The sequence below is a fragment of the Thalassophryne amazonica genome, chromosome 12 (assembly GCF_902500255.1).
Source record: "Thalassophryne amazonica chromosome 12, fThaAma1.1, whole genome shotgun sequence".
Classification (NCBI taxonomy): Eukaryota; Metazoa; Chordata; class Actinopteri; order Batrachoidiformes; family Batrachoididae; genus Thalassophryne; species Thalassophryne amazonica.
The window spans coordinates 2,292,895-2,315,506 of record NC_047114.1 but is presented as its reverse complement, the minus strand read 5'-3'; the positions used below and the strand labels follow the sequence as shown (position 1 = coordinate 2,315,506).

Sequence of the window (22,612 nt, the reverse complement as noted above, 5' to 3'; positions counted from 1 at the left end):
CACTTTTTTCCTTTTATCTCTTTAAAAAAAATTTTTTTTCTTAAACCACCCGTCCATTAATCTTCTCTTCTGCTGTTTGTGATGATCCAGATCTTTCAGTCTCCATTGTGATCCTCCAAACCTGATCCACCTGAATCCGGGCTGCCATCTGCCTTGCTTCAGTCTTCAGCCACCTGTTTGATTCACTCATGTTCAGTGCGTCTGCCTGCCCTGTCTTCAGGTTCCGCCTGTGTTTTGGGTCCTATCTGTCAGTTCCTGGGTCAACCACAACACAAAGATCTGGCCAGCATGGACCCAGCAGACACAGCTCCCAAAACTACAAATCTACAGAAAGCTGTCTTTTTTTGTGAAGCTTATGCAGATACAGGCTTTAAGAATCACATTCAGAGAGCTGATCACTGATCTGCACCAACTCAGGACTCAACAAAATCCCTGATGTGGGTGTAAATTTGAGTGTCCTTAAGCAATGGGGGGATTCCAGTCTCATGTTGAGGAGGTTTTTGTTCAGTCTCTACTTGAAGGCTTGAACATTGTTTGATGTATCTCCAACTCTCTCCAGTCTTGGACAGTTATTAGGACAACATGAGCAACACCTCAGAGCGCTCTCCAAAAGCAGCCGAGAACTGATAAATCAAATATCTGAACTTAAACATTAAGTGTCTCTTTTCCTGTGTCTGCTCAGTCCACCCAGCTCAGCCTCCTCAGTCCTTTATGCCTGCTGCTGACCTGTGCCACCTCCACCTCAGGACCCCCATTTCACTGATCCAGAGCCTTTTTCCAGACAAATGGACAGATGCGGAGGTTTCCAACTGTGATGTGCCACCGTGTTCCAGTAACGCCCACAAACATTCACTTCAGACCAATCAAAGGTACAATATTCCCTGAAATTATTAAGAGGAAGAGCTTTGGCTTAGGCAGACGCGGTCTGTGGGGACCTCAGGCCTCATGGACAAAGACGTGTGTACTGAAACACGGCGAACGCCAAAACCCAGAAACTACTAAAAGCACAAAAATAACCAGAAGGGCCAAACTGTGTGTTTTCTTTCTTCTCTACAAGAGTCAAGACAGAAGTCAGACCACCAGCACAAGAATTTTAGCTGAGGAAGCTTCTGCGATTTGAAGCGAAAAGTCCTCACGTCAAGCAACCCAGTCCAGTCAAAGATTCAAGTTTCTCTACTCTGTGTGTACACATGGATCCAAGCACCTTCTGTTTGTACATCCCACTGAATGTGGAAGTACCAAACTTCTCCCTGTCCACGCCCCTATTTAAATATGCAAATGTATTTAAATAGGCCCTGGAGCTTCACTCTCTCTCTCTGTCTCTCTCTCTCTGTCTGTCTCTCTCTCTCTCTGTCTGTCTCTATCTCTCTCTCTCTCTCTGTCTGTCTCTCTCTCTCTGTCTCTCTCTCTGTCTGTCTCTCTGTCTCTCTCTGTCTGTCTGTCTCTCTCTCTGTCTCTCTCTCTCTCTGTCTGTCTCTCTTTCTCTCTCTCTCTGTCTGTCTCTCTCTCTCTGTCTGTCTCAGTCTCGCTTTCTGTCTCTCTCTCTCTCTGTGTCTCTCTCTCTCTGTCTGTCTCAGTCTTGCTCTCTGTCTCTCTCTCTCTGTCTGTCTCTCTCTCTCTGTCTGTCTCTCTGTCTCTCTCTCTCTGTCTCTCTCTCTCTGTCTCTCTCTCTCTCTCTCTCTTTCTCTCCATCTGCTGTACTTTGTAGATGAGTTGAATTCTGAGCTCTTATCTTTCCAAAATAAAAGCTGTTCTGTCTGTCCTACTCTGTTCCTCCTGCTGCTCCTCCCAGCAAACCTCCATTTCTCTTTTCAATCTTCTCCAAAGTATCCGTCTGCTTTAAAGTGTTCCATCATTGCACAGAGGAAGTGGAGAAGCTTCTTGTTTGGTCCATTCCCACTCTGGTTCCCTCTGAAGTAAAGACTTACTTGTGTCTCCATTTCTTCTCCTCCTCCTCTTCCACCTTCTTCCTCACAATCTCGCCTCTCTCTTCTCCAAACTGTTGGACAAATGTCGGCTTGTGGCAAAGAAAGCGTCTCGGCCTGCGTCTGTCTCTGCTTTCTCATCTCTCTATCAGTTCGTTTCTGCTGCTAAGTGTCTTCGGCGCCATCAGCGCTTCTTTCTGTTCCCAAGAACAAAGTCTGTTGTGTGACTTTGGACCATCATTGAGGGACAGACTGAGAACATTTGAAACAAACATTCCAGCTCAGTGGGCTCAATGTGTTCTTTAAGTGAGCAGAAAACACTCAAATCAGAAGTTCTGAAAACATTTCTGTGAAATACAGATTTCCAAAATTGTGAAAAAAAATGCCATATTTTCAGGAGTTATAAGTTGCACCTGTCAAAAAAATGTAGTCTCAAGAGGTTATATGTAAATGGCACAGCTTTTTTCTGTATGTGGAACTCACTTTGTAACACAGTGTTTACCTGGAGGTGAATGTCGCACATGTGCACACCACAGCCTGCGCTGTTTCTTAACATAACAAACCTTAAGTTCAAAATAATAATCAGGATGGACAAATAAACATGTGTTGGACAACATCTGAGATGTTTTTTCATACCGTTTGGAGAGAAGAAACTGTCAGATGGACATGGGTGGCCACAGCTTTGGAAACACTACAAGAAAAATGTGAGTCCAGTGTAATTTTTATTTTATCATGTCTTTAGTTTGGGATTTCCAATGTATTAGTTGTAAGATCTTACACAAAAATCTCCCCCAAAAAACCTCTGCAACTTATACTCTGGAATGTGGAATACATCAAGAATGACATTAGAATGCTGTAATAAGGCTGGGACTCTGTGGGAGTGTACAGTTATAAAACCATTCTGGTTAAAGGTGGTGCAAATTCTTAGTGATTGGCTGGGGAAGCCCTTAGCTTTTTGTTTTATGTTTATTGGGGGATAGAGCACAGATACCTAACATTTCTGCTGGGAAATTCTCAGTCATCATGGTAGGGGTCTCAGTCGCTGCTAGAGTTATTCTAACCCACTGGAAAATACAGACCGCTCCAGAAGGTAAAGAATGGGCCAATAAGATGACAAAAATAGCTTCTTATGAGTGCATGCTCAACAAGCTTAAGAACAAGGACAAAACTATAGTATCAGTATGGGATCATTTCTGGTCATACATCACGATAAATAATTCTTAGATAGGAATATAACCCTAATAATAGGTTAAATATGCTTTAATGTGGTGGCTACTGATGCCTGAGAGGTTTATATAATGATGTACTTCTTTGTGCTTACCTGCACTGTTTGTGAGTTACAACCCCGGTTCCAACTGACTCTTGGTTTTTTTGTTTTTCTTGTGTGTATTTCTCATGTAAACATGAGGTCAGTAATATTGTATTTGCAATGTACCAACTGAAACACTAATAAATACTTGAATTATATAAAAAAAAGAATTACATTATAATATTTTTCTTGTGATGTTATCAATACAGGGACACCACAGTGGATTAGTGGTTAGCACTGTTGCCTCACCGCAAGCGGGTCATGTGATTGATTCCCACCTGTGGCCTTTCTGTGTGGAGTTTGTGTGTTTTTCCCGTGTTTGTGTGTGTTTCCTCTGGGTGCTCTGTCTCCTCCCACATTCAAACACACGCAAGTTGTCTGTAGGTGTGAATGTATTTGTTTGTCTGTATGTGACCCTGCGACAGACTGGCGTCCTGTCCAGGGTGAACCTGCCTCTAACCTTGTGACTGCAGGGATTGGTTCCACCCCCCCCCCCCCCCGTACCCCTCACTGAAGAAAGCAGTTGAAGATAAGTGTGTGAGTGTGTGAGTGAGTGTAATCAACACAGAATGAAGGCTGATGGCATCAAACGTAACCCAAACACACTGATCCAATGACCTAAGTGTAAATACAGCAAATACAGTGCATCCAGAAAGTATCTGTTGATTATTTTATTACAGTAAAACTAGTAGTGTGTTGTCTGTGGGGATCCATGGGCTCCAGATTGGGTCGTGAGAATGTTTTGTGAATAAGTATTTATTATTTGGCACCTTTAGTTGATGTCATGTTTTACAACTGGCAAGGTTGAGATAGTGTCTGAATTGAACCCATATATATATATATAAATTAAATTGTAATCATCATCTTCATATAATAGCGGTGGTCCTGGTGGCCACCAGGCTTTGGCTCCTTTAAATGAAAAAAAAAAAGCTGACAAAACAAGCTAAATTCAAGTTACGTGCAACTTCAAAATCACACCTGCTCCTAATTGCCATCATCCATACAATGATAGCATTGCTATCTGTAACAATCCCTGAGATGTCCAGCAGGTGGCAGACAGATATATTGTATATTAAATTAGCAAAATAAAGTTGCTTATTGTGTTGATCCTGTGCCTCAAAGTCAACCCCTGTTAAACCTGTTTATCCTGGTGGAGACTTACACCATGATGTCATTTATAGTTTTTGAGTTACTGTGTTGACAAACCAGAGGGAATGAACTCATTTATCTATCTGTACTCTGGATTAAACAGAGTGCATGCCTCGGCTTTGGAAGCACTGGGAGAAAAACACTTTTCTCAAATAATTCCTGGAGCTCTTTTACACTGTCGCCAATGTTTGGAGCAAAGGTTTTGAGCTGACACACCCAAAGCGATTATTAGCACCAAACCCGTGTGTTTTCCAATGCCAGGTGCTATTTAGAAAGTCACTGCCACCCCGTGATTAACCCTCGCGCTAACATTTTCTCCTCTTCAAATCACAAGGTCGACTGAGTGGTTCCAGGTCGCTAACAGCACAGATTCTCTCTTTTCAACATATTCAAATCCAGCCTTCACAAAACACATTCGTTAGGCCACCAAGTCACAGAAAATGGATTATAAAACATCTGAAAATTAAAAAAAAAAATAAGAGAGTGAGAGAGAGATTTTTAGTTTTTAATTTAACATGTTGATGCAATAATTTTCAACAGTTTTTTTTTAATTCTTTGAGTTTTTTGTTTGCTTGGTGTCTCAGGAGTTTTAGTGAACAGGTGCTCAGTCAATCAATTGTCATGACAATTGATCTGTTGGACCCTCTGGACTTTGGGTTATACCCATGAAAGTGGGCATGTCACTACCAACAAGTGTGGCAAAACATGCCGCCTATAACCGGGTGGGCATCGAGGGCCGTGACACTGCAGGTTTTCCTTGCAATCAATCACCTCTGCAGGTGGGTCGCTGATGAGCTTCTGCCCTGAACATAAACACCTGATCCTGAAACAAATCACCTGCTTTTGTAGAAAGGAAAACCTGGGGCCTGTACTACGAAGCAGGGTTACTGGCTTATCAGGGTAACTTCGGGAGTAAGTTGATGACGTGTGGCGTAACTTCCTGGTTAACCCGTACTACGAAAGGTGGATAGGTTTTGATCGAGGTATGCTGCCACGGCAACTTACACTGTGCGCCAAACCTGCTCCGAGCAGGTTATGTTCCAGGATTAGCTTGAGGTTTTCGCTTAACCACACCCTTTATAAGTACCGTCCATCCACCTTCAATCACTCCGAAGACAATGCCGGCCTACCTGGATGATCTGTTTGATATTGGGGCAAAAAATGTGAGGGGCTCTCTCCGCAGGGCGAGGGTTTTTAAAGACCGCTGGAATCCGCTGACATACCCGGACAATATTCTCTATGAAAGATATAGATTCTCAGCCGAGGGAATTTGTTATCTTTGTCAGCTGATCGGGCCAGACGTCTGTAACATCACCCATCGTACACTGTAAAAAAAGACTGTTGTTTTTACAGGAAAACACTGGCAGCTGTGGTTACCAGGGAATTCCTGTAAAAAATACAGCAGTTAAATGTACAAAAAAAAAGAGCTCTTGTTTGTAGATTTAAGTTCTTTTAATGTGAGTCAGCCGTGGTTCATTCACTGTAAATCCATATACATATTATGTCTGTAATGTTATCTAGTGTGCTGCTGTATGTTTTACAGGAATTCCCTGGTAACCACTGCTGCCAGCGTTTTCCTGTAAAAACAAGTCATTTTTTACAGTGTAGCAATGCCCCGACAATCGATCAGATAATGTGCCTTGTGCCTATTTTGCCAGTGGACACTTTATGTATTCCATCGGTGATGCTGAACATCTGAGCAAGAATACTGTATGTCGTATGATTCGCAAGGTAGTACTTGCTCTGTCTAAACTGTTGGATGCATTTGTCGTTTTCCCTGGCCATTTATCCACAATGCAAATCAAAGAAGGGTTTTGTGCAATCGTGGGTAATTACTAATATCAAAATAGGTCTAATGCATGTCCATTAATTAGGTGAAGTGGGGCTTATCAAGCTCTGAATATAAACCTACCGTTCTGAAGGATGTTTTTATATTTCATCTTCACCTGCTGCCAGGTGCGTTTGGCACTGCTATTACATCTGAAATATTGACAGGATTAGGAATAACAATCATACAGTCAAGGTAGCCTATTTAGGAAACATTAAATTAACCTAACATTTATTAGTAGGCCTATGCCCACTTCTGAATCGTGTTGCATCTGGGCGTAATTAATGAAAGAGGGGCATTTTTTTACACATATCAGACATTCCACAGGTTAATCATCTGTAACAGATTTGGAGAACAATTGAATTGTATGTATGCATTTACCCGATCAGCAATATGTTTCCAACAAGCCTGTCTTGCTTTATTGGCAGACGATGTGTTCGATTTCCCCCTTAACATTAATTTAAATTCCTCGTAGCTAATAATCGTGCATTCTTCTTTGGTAAAGTAAGGTGACCGCGTCATCATTGAAAAATGGTGACGTGTGCTGCAACCCGCCCCTTTTATGTGAACACGCACAAACTCCACTTAGGTTTACACAGGTTCAACAAATCAACATCTTATTCAGCGTCGTAGCACCGATTAACACCACTTGAGAAAACCAGGTTTTGTTAACCCCGGTTTAAGAGGTTGACCCTGGGTTACTTCTGAGTAAGTTAACCCCGCTTCGTAGTACAGGCCCCTGCAGTGTCGCAGCTCTTTGTGGCACATGATTGCCCACCTATAATTTAACAGGCATACGTCCCTATGTAATATTTCTGTACGGTGGCCATCCCAGGGTGGCAGTTACAGCCAGGTGGGAGGACATATTTAAAAATGCTCCAATCATATTGAAAACTATACCACATTATTTATCTGATTATAAAGATTCCAAAAAGGTACAGTTTGGACTGTCTGTGACTGAATGTTCTGGAGTTATGGGGTAAAAGCAGCAAAAATCATGAGAAAGGTCCGTTTCAGTTTGTGTTGTGCTGCCTTGGTGTTTGCTCTGCTCCCTCTCCCTTCCTGTTCCTCCAGGCGCCGCCTCAAGGAGCTGATTCTGCACACCTGTGTGGTACTGGGCCTCAGTTCATCTCTGTGGTAATGAACTATTTTGACACTGTGTTTTCTGTTTTTTGACTCCTTTTTCCTCAGTATACCTGCCACCTGTCACCTCCATTGTGGCTACCTGGTCCTGGTTCTATCATCAGCCACCATTTGGATCAGGAACTCACTCTAGTCCTCTTTCTGGTCAAGTCAGCATCTCCTTACTCTAGTTTCTCCTGTCATGGACTTGTACATTTACCAATTCAAATTTGTTGTCACAATAAATGTGTTCTTTTGCTTCTTGTTGTTGGGTCCTAACCCTTTCTCTCTGGTTTCACCATAACAGTTTGGACAGGGGTTGAAAGTTAAAGTTGCTCCAATTTTGGTAAAAGGTGAAGCGAGCTATTGATTGCATTGATAGGGTTTTAAAAAGGAACAGTTTGCACCATCTGTTAGTGATTAGTGATTAGTTATCAGTTATCACCTCATGGAGTCACAGATGTCACAGAATCCAGTTTACATCAGGATTGTGTGAACTTCACTTTGGAGACTAAACATTTAACATGTTCAACTCTGTTAGTCTGGGAGCATGAGCTGGTGCTGCACTTTGGCGCATCCACAACACCATGGAACTGCCTTGGGTCCTGGATGGCAACCACCCAGGCAGACAACCAGTCCATTCCCACATCTATAAAGTAACATCTGCTGCAGCCTGGTGAAACTGGCCTTCTCCGGTTACTGGGCTCCTCAACACTCAGGCACCTGCAAGCCTTTTAGCTCAAACAAAAATCTGCATCTTTTTTTTTTCTTTTTCTTTTTTTTTACCAAAATTGGAACTACTGACACATTTACAAATTGAAATTGACCTTTGTCATGATTGTGTTTTACCCCATAACTCCAGAACATTCCATCATGGGTTGTCCAAACTATACCTTTTTGGGATCTTTATGATCAGGCAAATAAAGTGCTGTGCTTTTCAGCATGACTGGAGCATTTAAAAATTTTGACCCCCGGCTACAGTATAAACCTGGAATGGCCACCATACATGAAAATAAACCGAGTAAATTGTGGGTGGTAGTAAGTGCCTAACCTACCTACTGACTGCCCATCTAGTCGTTTTGTGTTTGCTTCTTTTGCTGGTGAATTCACACTAACATGTTTCAGCTCACTGTTTTTTTTTCTTTTGTTTTTTTCTGCTTTTGACCCCGCTCATATGGACAAATTATTCAGCAGTGAACATCCTTAGTCATAACATCTCCAAAAGCTCCGGCCACACTGCTGGCTTTCTACAGCTGTGAACAACACCGACAAAAACCATTAGATTTAATGAGTGAATATGGTGCAGCTGGAAGAGTTCGGTCTCTTGAGCACAAACAGCAGTTAATTTGGAGTAAAACAAATATACAGAGAAAAGAAGGCGAAGCGAGCTGGAGACCGGAGGGTCAGCGGTTTGCACCCTGTTCCTAATAGATAATTCTGGGAAAGTGGGAACAGCACTTGTGGCACCCGACTACTCCCCAAGATGCCCTTGAGCAAGACCTTTAATCTCAACTGTTTACAGCATGTGAATCAGGGATGCTTGAAGAAGAAAGTGTTTTTTCAAACCTTTTCTAGTTAAATAAAGGTTAAGAAAACAGCAGCTGCAATTTCCTGCACTGGCGAGATGCAATTTGCGGTGATTTCATTTTGTGCTTTTCTTTTTTCACTTTTATTACAATGTATTTCAAAAACCACTCTGCTGACATCACAAACACCTGAACCTCTGAAAGTGACACATTAATAATAATAATCATCATCATCATCATCATAATAATAATAATAATATTTCTGAATTGTTGCCCGAAATTAAAGAATTATTAAATGTCTGGGGAAAAGTAGTGTTAATGTTAAGGACACTACTTTTGTGCACCACTGAGTCATTTTGGACACATCTCTTCTATATACGATGCATATGCAGAAAAGGTCACAGTGTGATTTTTTCCTTTCTGGAAACTTTTACATTCCCTCACAAACTAGATACACATGGCGTGTCCTCACAGTAATAATATGCATTCTCATGAAAATGTTTAATTTTCATGCACAATGCTTTTTAGATTCCCTCGCAATGCCTGTACGGTGGCCAAGAGAGGCCACACCATGTCTGGTGTAGCAAATGCAGAAAACGTTTTAGGACAGTGAAATATCAGATTTCTTTTTCAGAAATCCAAGTATCGCTTGAATGAGCAGAAGTTGCAAATATTATGAGTTCTACAATATAATGATGTCATATAAAGCAAATTTTATCCAGTGGATGAAAATTTCAAAGATAAATTCAGCAGTGAAAGACTTAAGTGCTAATTGCAGCTTTTGTTTTTTTTTCATACATATATTTATTTTATACATATATTTAGCCAGGCACTTTACTGACTTTGCATCCATTAAACCTGCTGTCAGTTCTCTCTGTTTTCCATTTGAGGAAAATATAGATGTGGGTTGTATCATGTCCAAAGTGATGCTGCTTTTACACATAACGACGACAAGTCACGAATGCCACGAAGTACACATTCTTAGCCGCTGATCATGAATGTGATGATTCGGGGCAGAGGCGTCAGGTGTCCTCAGGAACTGCTGCAACCTGTTACCACACATTACAATTAATGGCACGTGTTGCTGGAGAATTATCAGGAACCATTACGCACAGTCAAGAATCATTTTCCGCGTTGTTGCGTGCTATTGCGCGTAACAGTGCATCGTTAAGTTCTGTCACATTGTGAACGAGGTGAATTGTCTCCACACACACACCCATATTCATCCAACCGAATTCAGACCGCTCCAGTTTTTCAGAAGAACTTTGTGACTGCATGCGTAGTTGGGCTCTGTGCCATGGAGTGGTGCAGAGAGGAGGAGGACAGAGCCAGATGTGTGGCTTCGTGCGGGTCTCGTCTCGCGCGTTTTCCCAAACATCAGGCACATGCAGCAGGTGGAACACCTGCAGGAGCGCGCTGAAGAGCACTGAAATGAGATTTTTAGCCAACTTGCTGTCAGCAATCAAACTGAATGCGGTGCAGCAGGGTTTAATTGTGCGCGCGCTTCTTCCTCCACCAGACTGGAGGAGGTGCAGAGATGTCTGGCTGCACGTGAGTCTCCTCTCGCTCCTCTGGTTCCTCCAGCTCAGACTCGTTCTCCCGCTCATCGGTTACAACAGCAGGTGGAACACCTGCAGGAGCTTCCTGAGGAGCTTCAGCAGGAACTGTGGAACGACATTTGGCTGACTTTGCGTCACTGTTCCTCTTCAGCATACTGCATCAAACTGAACGCTGTGGAGCCGAGTTTAATTGTGCGCATGTGACAGAAAACTGATTCGTCGTGGCGCGCAGTGAAATGTGACGCCGTGTTACAAGTCGTGTCAAAACTTGACAGTTTCTGTGTCACTTCGTAATAACACGTGACAGTTTGGGCTCCAAGAACCATCACAGGAACCACTACGAACGTTGTCATGTTCTACTAAGGATCAATACTCATCGAGACAGATCAATACGCTCAGTTGCGACCTCCACAACATGAGACGAAATGAGGGTGGTGTGTGACATTCGTGGAAGATTTTTTGACAGACAAAAACATGCTCCACGAATATCAAGAATATCACGCACCAACACGCACTATTAAGAAACCTATTCAGATGTGTTAAGTCACATTAAGAATGTCAGGAATGTGTCACGAATGACAGAAAAATGACATTCGTAACACGTCTTGGTTATGTGTAAACGCACCCGTCACTCTTCAACCTGGATATCTGTGCTGTTGAGAATAAGATCCTCAAACTGAAAAATGGCACTGAGCTCAAATCCAAAGTAACACCTGACACAAATGCCCAATTCTGGAATCTAATGCAGACCGAGAAGCTCCCCAACCTCAGGCCAACTACACAGAAGTTGACTGTATCTATTTGGATCAACATATCTGTGTGAGTCAGCCTTTTCACACATGAAAATCATCAAGTTAAAACACAGATCCACCATGACTGATGACCACCTTGTGGCCTGTTTACGGCTGCACTCAGCTCCTACTGTCCAGATTATGAGAGACTAGCTGCCTTCTCTCTAGGGTTGGGTATTGAGAACCGGTTCTTTTCGGGTATCGTTAAGAAATGATTTGATCCACTGACATCAATAGTCTTTTTGCTTAATGAGTCCTTCAGGGCGGCTGTTGTTTTTGAGGGTGTTTGTCAGGAAAATGTTCCTTCCTCTACGTTGATTACAGACCCTGCGGCGGCTCTGTAATCAACCGTTTCTGCAGCGCGACTCCACTTTGAAGCGTGAACCAATGAAGCAATACTTCGATCCGTTGGCTACTTGGTTCTTTGATTCGCTGCTCTTAAGAAGTGGCAATTCCGCTTCTTAACCCCTCTCAAAGCCATTAAAATATGTTAATCATGAGTCACTGTTGTCCAGATTAAAGTCACTAACTGGGACTCTTGTCTTGTTGCAGTCAAGAAACGAGAATCATCCTCCGTTCTGTTGGCACAGCTCCAAACACTGCACCGCTCTCTGCCGAGACAGAGTCCGGTCGGAATTAATAACTTCAAAGCGAATTGCCGCTTTAAATCAAATGACACTGTTTGTTTGTTTCTATTTATGTCCAGAGTTTAAGGATCCAGTGAAGAATTTCACATTTATTTACTTTATGACTCAATAAAATGTTGTTGACATGGAAAACCTGTAAAGCCTCCTTTTAGTACACAGAAACTTCACAAGAGGTATCAATAAGGGAATCAATAAGGAATCGGATCGATAAGCCGAATCAATAATGGTATCGATATTAATAAAATCATATCAGTACCCATCCCTACTCCTGTCAGTGCCAGAAGTCCTACTACGGTAGGGAACAACTTTTCCAACTTGAATTAGGCGTGGTATTATTTGGGTTGTTTGTTGTTGTGTTGTTATGGGCCAGTCCGAGACCTATTTGTGTGCTTATACTTTGCACTATGTGCATTTACTTCAGTAATGTATTATTATTGATAAAACCTTATCTTTTTGCCAGGAAATTGTGTTGTTATATTAGTGCAGAATATATTTTGGCGATGGTGTTCGATATGGCTTGGTAGATCTCGCTACACTTTCAACTTCAAAAGTACATCTTGCTTCAAAAAAGGTTTGGCACCCCCTGGTGGAATGAAATCATCAGCGTTTATGTGTTTATTTGTCTGTCTGTTAGCAGGGTTATGTCAAAACTGCTGCACAAATTTTGACGTAATTTGTACTACAGATAGATATTATACAAATATCTTTGACTCGAATGGTTTGTTCCATCTTTCACTGAATTAAATATTCATTCCATTGAAAGAATGTAGAAACATTTATTATTTGTTTCATAAAGTGGCTAAAATAGATCCATGACATTTTATATTATATTCATTTACAAACAACAGAAAAGGGACTTACATTTTGGTACCTCCTCAGTGCAGCGAAAAAAATAACGTCAGAAATTAATCCAGCTTTGCTGCGTCACTGCTACTTTGACATCAACAATCCAACACGAACTTTAAATAGGAACCAAAAATCATTCTGACGATGACGTCCAACATGCTGTGGATCACATCAACGTCCGTCAGCAAAACAAACTCCACCATGTTTGTTTTAAAACTAAGCACCATCTGTCTTGTGTGTGTGTGTGGTGTGTGTATGTGTGTGTGTGTATGTGTGTGTGTGTGTGTGTGTGTGTGTGTGTGTGTGTGTGTGTGTGTGTGTGTGTGTGTGTGTGTGTGTGTGTGTGTGTGTGTGTGTGTGTGTATGTGTGTGTGTGTGTGTGTGTGTGTGTGGTGTGTGTGTGTGTGTGTGTGTGTGTGTGTGTGTGTGTGTGTGTGTGTGTGTGTGCAGGGGCGTAGCACCAAATTCTGGGCCCTAGGTACTAACCATATTGAAGACCCCCCCACTGTTATGTTCTTTTTTATTAACGCAAACAGCAAATTTCTAATGTGTAGTCAAACCAGGTCTAAATCATGTATACCTTAGATCACACCTGGGAGTCAGAACCCTTTTTAAAGTTGGGGAAGCAATATTGAGTTGGGGGGTCTGGGGGACCAAACTGTACCATTTTCTAGAAGAATGGTACAATGTGGTGCATTCCTGTGCATTTTAACAGATGGGAATGCACCAAATTGTACCATTTTTCTAGAAAATGGTGTAATTTGGTCCCCCAGACCCCCCAACTCAGTATATCTATAGCTTTCAAGCTCACCTCTCTTTTCAAAGAATTTGGTTAGTAGCTACTTTCCCTCATTTAGTTTTCTTTCCCTGTCCTTTTTTCTTTTCTTTTTTGAAATCCAGACTTTGATTTTTTAGGAAAGACATATTTTATTTCAGCCTAAACACTTGGGCTGCAACTAATGATTATTTTACTAATCAGTTTATCGGTCGATTATTTTTTCAATTAATTAATTAATTGTTTTGTTTTTTTACTTACATTATTTCTTTAAGTGAGTTATTATTAAAAGGTCTTTATCACGCAACATCAACGTTTGAGCTTGTAACAAAGTTATGTTATATTCTCATCAAAAACATACCTGGAGTAGTGTTTAGTTTTATTTTGCACATACAAACATCACCAACACACCACAAAGAGATTTCCATCAGGTTTAGATGCCGACAGCAACTATCTCAACCACTGACAACATATTTCAGCAAGAGTCCACTAAAGTATTTTAAAGGCCTGACTAAAGTGTAAAATGTTATATTTAATAAGATATTTTCATGAAAAAAGACACAAATGTGCAGTTTACTGCATTTTATTTTTTTCTTGTGTAAAAACAGCTTAGATGTGGTTTGAGTGAAACAAATTGTCATTAAACTTAATAAAACAGGGATGAAGTGGAGGTTTAAGAGTCACTCGGTGTTCACAGGAAACACTTATTTCTATATTTATTTATGTTCATTGTTAGTTGGTTTAATCTTTTCTGTTTTGTTTTATCAGATTCTTTTTGTCCATTTCTCTAAAACTGTATTGTGGCATTATTAGTGATTATTACTATTATTGTTGTTGTTTCTATTATTATTAATATTGATATATAAATACAAATAAATGAATAAAATATTACAATCTGTAATACATTTGACTCTTTTACGACAACAAACGCTGAGCCATGAATTATTATACAGAAAACAAATGTGCTGACAGCTGCAACAGCTTAATGCTAACTTTAAGATTGAAAACGCCATAGACATGCTAACGCATTAGCATCTGTCCCGTTTTAAAGTTATAAAATACATCTATCAACTGTTTCAGAAGACCATAACAGGTCAGATTAACATAAAAAGGTAAATATTACTCACAGACATATGGTCTTTGGGGTTTTAGTGGGGAAAAATTAAGATTAAGTGAAATAAAACACTGAATTAACAAAGCACCAGATCAAAGCAGGGATTCATTTGATCTGCGAATCACTGCTTCGATTAGTTCAAGTTTCAAATCAAAGCCATCCATCCATCCATTTTCTTCCGCTTTATCCGGAGTCGGTTCGCGGGGGCAGCAGCTCAAGCAAAGCCGCCCAGACCTCCCGATCCACACACACCTCCCCCAGTTCCTCCGGGGGAACCCCAAGGCGTTCCCAAGCCAGCCGAGAGATGTAGTTCCTCCAGCGTGTCCTGGGTCTTCCCCAGGGCCTCCTCCCAATGGGACGTGCCCGGAACACCTCTCCAGCGAGGCGTCCAGGGGCATCCAGAAAAGATGCCCAAGCCACCTCAACTGACAAATTTCGACGTGGAGGAGCAGCGGCTCGACTCTGAGCTCCTCCAGAGTGACCGAGCTCCTCACCCTATCTCTAAGGGAGCACCCAGCCACCCTGCAGAGGAAACTCATCTCGGCCGCTTGTACTCACGATCTCGTTCTTTCGGTCATGAGCCAAATCTCATGACCATAGGTGAGGATCGGAACGTAGATCGATCAGTAAATCGAGAGCTTTGCCCCCCTACTCAGCTCTCTCTTCACTACAATGGTCCGATACAGCGACCGCATCACTGCAGATGCTGCACCGATCCGTCTATCGATCTCACGCTCCATCCGTCCCTCACTCGTGAACAAGACCCAGAGATACTTAAACTCCTCCACTTGAGGCAAGGACACTCCATCGACCTGAAGAGGGCACAGCACCTTTTTCCGGTCGAGAACCATGGCCCTGGATTTGGAGGTGCTGATTTTCACCCCGGACGCTTCACACTCGGCTGCAAACCGCCCCAGTGCACGCTGAAGGTCCTGATTTGACGAAGCCAACGGAACCACATCATCCGCAAACAGCAGAGACGAGATTCTGTGGTTCTCAAACCAGACCCTCTCTACACCCGGGCTGCGCCAAGAAATTCTGTCCATAAAAATAATGAACAGAACTGGTGACAAAGGGCAACCCTGGCGGAGGCCAACGTGCACTGGAAACAGGTTTGACTTACTACCAGAAATGCGAACCAAGCTCCTGCTGCGGCCGTACAGGGACCGGATAGCCCTTAGCAAAGGACCCCGGACCCCATACTCCTGGAGCACTCCCCACAGGGTGCCCCAAGGGACACGGTCGAACGCCTTCTCCAGATCCACAAAACACATGTGGACTGGTTGGGCGAACTCCCATGAACCCTCGAGCACCTGATGGAGCATGTAGAGCTGGTCCAGTGTGCTGCGACCAGGACAAAAACCACACTGCTCCTCCTGAATGCGAGGTTCCACCATCGGTCAAACTCCCCTCTCCAGTACTCTGGAATAGACCTTACCGGGGAGGCTGAGGAGTGTGATCCCCCTATAGTTGGAACACACCCTCCGGTCCCCCTTCTTAAACAGAGGGACCACCACCCCGGTCTGCCAATCCAGAGGCACTGTCCCCGATCACCACGCGATGTTGCAAAGGCGTGTCAGCCAAGACAGTCCCACAACATCCAGAGACTTAAGGTACTCAGGATGGATTACATCCACCCCAGGAGCCTTGCCACCGAGGAGCTTTCTAACCACCTCGGTGACTTCGGCCTGGGTAATGGATGAGTCTGCCTCTGAGTCCCCAGTCTCTGCTTCCTCTTCAGAAGACGTGACAATGGAATTGAGGAGATCCTCGAAATACTCCTTCCACCGCCCGACAACATCCCCAGTCATGGTCAACAGCTCCCCACCCGCACCGTAAAAAGTGCTGGTGGAGAGCTGCTTCCGCCACCTGAGGCATCGGACAGTTTGCCAGAATCTCTTCGAGGCCGACCGATAGTCCTCCTCCATGGCCTCCCCGAACTCCTCCCAGACCCGGGTTTTTGCCTCTGCGACCGCACGGGCTGCGGCACGCTTGGCCTGCCGGTACCTGTCAGCTGCCTCCGGGGTCCCACCTACCAACAAAGATAAGTAGGACTCCTTCAGCTTGACAGCATCCCTTACTTCCAGTGTCCACCACCGGGTTCAGGGAGTGCCGCCGCGACAGGCACCAGAGACCTTGTGACCACAGCTACGAGCGGCTGCATCGACAATGGAGGTGGAGAACATGGTCCACTCGGACTCCATGTCTCCAACCTCCCCCGGGATCTGGGAGAAGCTCTCCCGGAGGCGGGAGTTGAAGACCTCGCTGACAGAGGGTTTCCGCCAGTCATTCCCAGCAGACCCTTACGATACGTCTGGGCCTGCCAGGTCTGACTGGCTTCCTCCCCTCCCAGCGGATCCAAGTCACCACCAGGTGGTGATCGGTCGACAGCTCTGCCCCTCTCTTCACTCGAGTGTCCGAGACACGTGGCCAAAGGTCAGATGATACGACTACAAAGTCGATCATCGACCTCCGGCTCAGGGTGTCCTGGTGCCACGTGCACTTATGGACACCCTTGTGCTCGAACATGGTGTTCGTGATGGACAAACTGTGACTAGCACAGAAGTCCAACAACTGAACACCACTCGTGTTCAGATCGGGGAGGCCGTGCTTCCCGATCACCCACCTCCAGGTCTCACTGTCGCCGCCCACGTGGGCACTGAAATCCCCCAGGAGAACAATGGAGTCCCCAGTCGGAGCGCTATCTAGTACCCCTCCCAGGGACTCCAGGAAGGTCGGGTACTCTGCACTGCTGCTCGGCCCATAGGCCAAGAAAATGGTGAGAGACCTGTGCCCGACCCAAAGGCGTAGGGACGCGAACCTCTTGTTCATTGGAGTGAACTCCAACACATGGCGACTGAGCTGGGGAGCAATAAGCAATGCGACCCCAGCTCTCCGCCTCTCCCCGTGGGCAACGCCAGAAAAATGAAGCGTCCAGCCCCTCTCCAGGAGTTGGGTACCAGAGCCCAAGCTGTGCGTGGAGGTGAGCCCGACTATCTCTAGTCGGTATCTCTCAACCTCCCGCACAAGCTCAGGCTCCTTCCCCCCAGCGAGGTGACATTCCACGATCCAACAGCCAGGGGCTGTGAACATGGACCGGGCCGCCGGGCCACCCACCCTCGACCGCCACCCAATCCTCTCTGCACCTGACCCCCATGGCCCCCTCTGCAGGTGGTGAACCCACAGGACGGCGGGCCCCCGTCGCACTTTCGGGCTGAGCCCGGCGGTGCCCCATGGGCTAAGGTCAGACCACCAGGCGCTCGCACGAGCCCCAACCCCAGGTCTGGCTCCAGGGTGGGGCCCCGGCTCCTCCATACCGGGCGACGTCTCGGTCCTTGATTTTTTTACTAGTCTTGGAGGTTCTGAACTGCCCTTAGTCTGACCCGTCACCTAGGACCTGTTTGCCTTCGGAGACCCTACAGGGAGCACAAAGCCCCCGACAACATAGCTCCTAGGATCATCCGGGTACGCAAACTCCCCCACCACGATAAGGTGGCAGCTAGAGGTGGAGCCAAAGTAAAGCCGCGCTGCAGAAACGGTTGATTTATATGGAAGAAACAAAACATTTGCGGTAAAACAAAGTTATTTAAAAACTAATTGATGACTAAATTAGTTGACAACTATTTTAATAATTAATTAGTTGTTTCAGCTCTACTAAACACCTCCTCTTTCTGTCAGTGGTTTCTGTCAGTGGCCTCTCTCAGTGGCCTCTGTCAGTGGTTTCTGACAGTGGTTTCTCTCAGTGGCCTCTGTCAGTGGTTTCTGACAGTCAATCAATCAATCAATCAATTTTTTTATATAGCGCCAAATCACAACAAACAGTTGCCCCAAGGCTTATCTTAGGGACCTCGTAGTACCATATCACCCCAATAGAGCGCTTCGCTCTCAGACTGCAGGCTTACTTGTAGTTCCTAGGGTTTGTAAGAGTAGAATGGGAGGCAGAGCCTTCAGCTTTCAGGCTCCTCTCCTGTGGAACCAGCTCCCAATTCAGATCAGGGAGACAGACACCCTCTCTACTTTTAAGATTAGGCTTAAAACTTTCCTTTTTGCTAAAGCTTATAGTTAGGGCTGGATCAGGTGACCCTGAACCATCCCTTAGTTATGCTGCTATAGACTTAGACTGCTGGGGGGTTCCCATGATGCACTGAGTGTTTCTTCTCTTTTGCTCTGTATGCACCACTCTGCATTTAATCATTAGTGATCGATCTCTGCTCCCCTCCACCGCATGTCTTTTTCCTGGTTCTCTCCCTCAGCCCCAACCAGTCCCAGCAGAAGACTGCCCCTCCCTGAGCCTGGTTCTGCTGGAGGTTTCTTCCTGTTAAAAGGGAGTTTTTCCTTCCCACTGTAGCCAAGTGCTTGCTCACAGGGGGTCGTTTTGACCGTTGGGGTTTTACATAATTATTGTATGGCCTTGCCTTACAATATAAAGCGCCTTGGGGCAACTGTTTGTTGTGATTTGGAGCTATATAAAAAAAATTGATTGATTGATTGATTGATTGCTTTCTCTCAGTGGCCTCTGTCAGTGCTTTCTCTCAGTGGTTTCTGTCAGTGGTTTCTGACAGAGGTTTCTGTCAGTGGCCTCTGTCAGTGGTTTCTATCAGTGGTTTCTGTCAGTGGTTTCTATCAGTGGTTTCTGTCAGCGGTCTCTGTCAGTGGACTCTGTTAGTTGTCTCTGTCAGTGGTCACTGCCAGTGTCCTCTGTCAGTGGTCTCTGTCAGTGTCCTTTGTCAGCGGTCTCTGTCAGTGGACTCTGTTAGTTGTCTCTGTCAGTGTCCTCTGTCAGTGGTCTCTGTCAGTTGTTTCTGTCAGGGTCCGCTGTCGGTGGTCTCTGTCAGTGTCCTCTGTCAGTGGTCTCTGTCAGTTGTTTCTGTCAGTGTTCTCTGTCAGTGTCCTCTGTCAGTGGTCTCTGTCAGTTGTTTCTGTCAGTTGTCTCTGTCAGTGGTCTCTGTCAGTGTCCTCTGTCAGTTGTCTCTGTCACTTGTCTCTGTCAGTGGTCTCTGTCAGTGTCCTCTGTCAGTATCCTCTGTCAGTGGTCTCTGTCAGTTGACTCTGTCAGTGGTCTCTGTCAGTTGTCTCTGTCAGTGTCCTCTGACAGTGTCGTCTGTCAGTGGTCTCTGTCAGTTGTTTCTGTCAGGGTCCGCTGTTGGTGGTCTCTGTCAGTGTCCGTCAGTGGTTTCTGTCAGTGGTCTCTCTCAGTGGCCTCTCTCAGTGTCCTCTGTCAGTGGTCTCTGTCAGTGGTCTCTGTCAGTGGTCTCTGTCAGTGTCCTCTGTCAGTTGTCTCTGTCAGTTGTTTCTGTCAGTGTCCTCTGTCAGTGGTCTCTGTCAGTTGTTTCTGTCAGTGTCCTCTGTCAGTGGTCTCTGGCAGTTGTCTCTGTCAGTGGTCTCTGTCAGTGGTCTCTGTCAGTGATCTCTGTCAGTGTCCTCTGGCAGTTGTCTCTGTCAGTGGTCTCTGTCAGTTGTTTCTGTCAGTGGTCTCTGTCAGTGTCCTCTGTCAGTGGTCTCTGTCGGTTGTTTCTGTCAGTGGTCTCTGGCAGTTGTCTCTGTCAGTGGTCTCTGGCAGTGGTCTCTGTCAGTGTCCTCTGTCAGTTGTCTCTGTCAGTGGTCTCTGTCAGTGGTCTCTGTCAGTTGTCTCTGTCAGTGTCCTCTGTCAGTGTACTCTGTTTGGGGTTTGTTTTGCTTCTCTCACAGTTTCACACCCATTTGAGAATGTCCACAGTAAATCTACACTCTGACCTGAGGATGGCGCTGAGGAGCTGCTGTGGATTAAGGGAGTCGGTGGGGACAAAGCCAATGACCCTCCAGCTCACTTAGAGCAGAGAGAAGTGCAGTGTTCTCATGTCCAGTTTAAAAATGGCTCCACTTCAAACCCGGAGGATCACATGAGCACCGGACGGAGGTCAGTATTCTGCCGGCAGCGACTGAGAGCGCCGAGACAGTGGGCAGTCTGGAGGGGGCGTGGCTATGAGATGTATCAAACCTACATTCATCCATTCATTCAAGAGCGACGGCGCTGTGTGAGTGAGACTGAACCAAACCACTGCGCTCTGAGACACCAGTGTCACCAAGTCTCATGATTTCTGATCTTCTTCTGTTGTTGTTTTATTCTGAATCCAGCAGACACAGTCAGATTCTGTGGAGACTTTCAAGTTCAGACGTAAGACGCACTTATTTTCCCTTTCGTATGGCAGCATACTGGTACAGAATGTTACTATGCTTTTGACCATTTTTAATTCATTTTATTAGTAAACGGAGCGTGCCGCGGCCTCAACTTTACCTAAATTCCGGGTCTGTTAGTGAAGCTTAGGGCTCGTGGTCAGCGATCACCCTAGTATTTCTTCTGTTTTCTTGTTGTTTAATGCTGACAAGTTATACAGTACTTCTTGTCTTTCTGATGCGTGATTCTGTTTTTTCTCTCTGTTTAAGGTGCAGCTCCATCCAGAGATGGGTGGGGTATTTGTGCTGGAGACCCTCCTGTCCTGTGCACCAACAGCTTTTCTTGTATATTCGTTTTGTGAATTGTTCTGTAATTTGTGTCTGTATCATGGCCCAAGCAGAGGGTCATCCCTTTGAGTCTGGTCTGCTTGAGGTTTCTTCCTCTGAGGGAGTTTTTTCTTACCACTGTTGCTCTGGGGGCTTAGTAAGGTTAGATCTTACTTGTGTGAAGCACCTTGAGCGAACTCTGTTGTGATTTGGCGCTATCACAGACAGTGCCACCTAATGGTTCACGTGTGTAATGTCAGTTTGTGGACACTCACAGCAGCGTCTGTCTGTAGCACATTTTTACATACAGCATGTGACACTGATGCATGAACCAGTCATCACCTTGCTGCGTGTGTGGTGCACCCCCCCCCCCCCCTCGCCCTTTGACCTTCCTCACCTCTCTTCTCTCCAAAGTACAGCGTCTGCTGTGCGGTGTTGGACCACTGCAGAGACGAGTTGTCGCTCTCGGCCACCCGGCAGGTCAACGTCACCGTGCCCCCCACGGACACCATCTCATCTGAGGTCACCGGCTGCAGAGGGTCGTCGTCTAGGTAACAGGAGAGAGAGACAGAACAGAAGCGCAAGTCAGAGCGCTGAGAGTCAATAAAGACGCTGCTCATACGTACTAAAAATACTTGCAAATACAGTCACACACTCCGACTCACAAATCTGATAAACCTACAAAGCACATTACTCCTTCCCTCCCCCTCTCTCTCCCCCTTTATCTCCCCCACCCATCTCTTTCTCTGCTTGTCAGATTATCTACACGTCTCTATCCGTCTTGCTGCAAACACAGACACGGTGCACACACAAACACGGACACACTGTCACACGGACAAAAAAGCAGACAAACGGCCGTCCGGCTGAATGTCTGCGAGCTCTCTGTAGGAGCGATGAGTCAGGAGCAGCTCTGGCGTGCGGCGTGCGCCGACTGCACCAGCTGAGGGGCCGGCGAAGATGAAGAGACGGCAGCAGACAGCGGCCCTCTGCAGGTCAAAGCAACAGCAGCAGTGGCGTCTCATACCTCTAATGGCGTTGTAACCCTCTTTAGTCGATATCTGCGCTGTCTCTCCGTGCCATGCATATGTATGTACGAACACGCTCAGACGGGACGGGCGTTATGCAAATGAGTAGGTCAGGAGGAGAGACGGACAGAATACAAATGACCCGGCATAAAGAAGGGATTTTGAAGGCTGGAAGTGGAACATCAGAAAAACCAGCGAGCGCTGAACTGTCTGAGTGTGCAACAATATCCAAATTGGCTGAAATTATAGTATTTAAGTGTGCTCCCTTGATAATGGCTGATCATTCGGGCTAATTCAATGCACTCTGCAGTCAGCGAGGCTAACAGCCAAATGTGCAAATATGAAGAAGAAATGTACACTAAAACACAGAGACGCTCTCTACGGCGAGTACGACGCAGCATGGCGGCCGTTAGAGAAGCCCAAAATAAAAACTCGGGTTCGTGTTCGCTTCAAAAGGCACCAGTTCTCCCCGAACTTAATCTCAGGTGACACTAAAATATGACGTAACTGATGACA

General features: G+C 45.2%; 1 protein-coding gene across 1 annotated transcript in view; it reads right to left on the bottom strand.

The window, feature by feature from the left end:
• The window catches only part of LOC117522342 (cell adhesion molecule 3-like), a 302,078-nt gene that overhangs the window by 137,088 nt on the left and 142,378 nt on the right, over nt 1-22,612 (bottom strand). Inside the window, exon 3 of the mRNA XM_034183737.1 lies at nt 21,469-21,618. Within this exon, the coding sequence (XP_034039628.1) occupies nt 21,469-21,618 (150 nt within the window). The remainder of the gene's footprint in view (nt 1-21,468; nt 21,619-22,612) is intronic.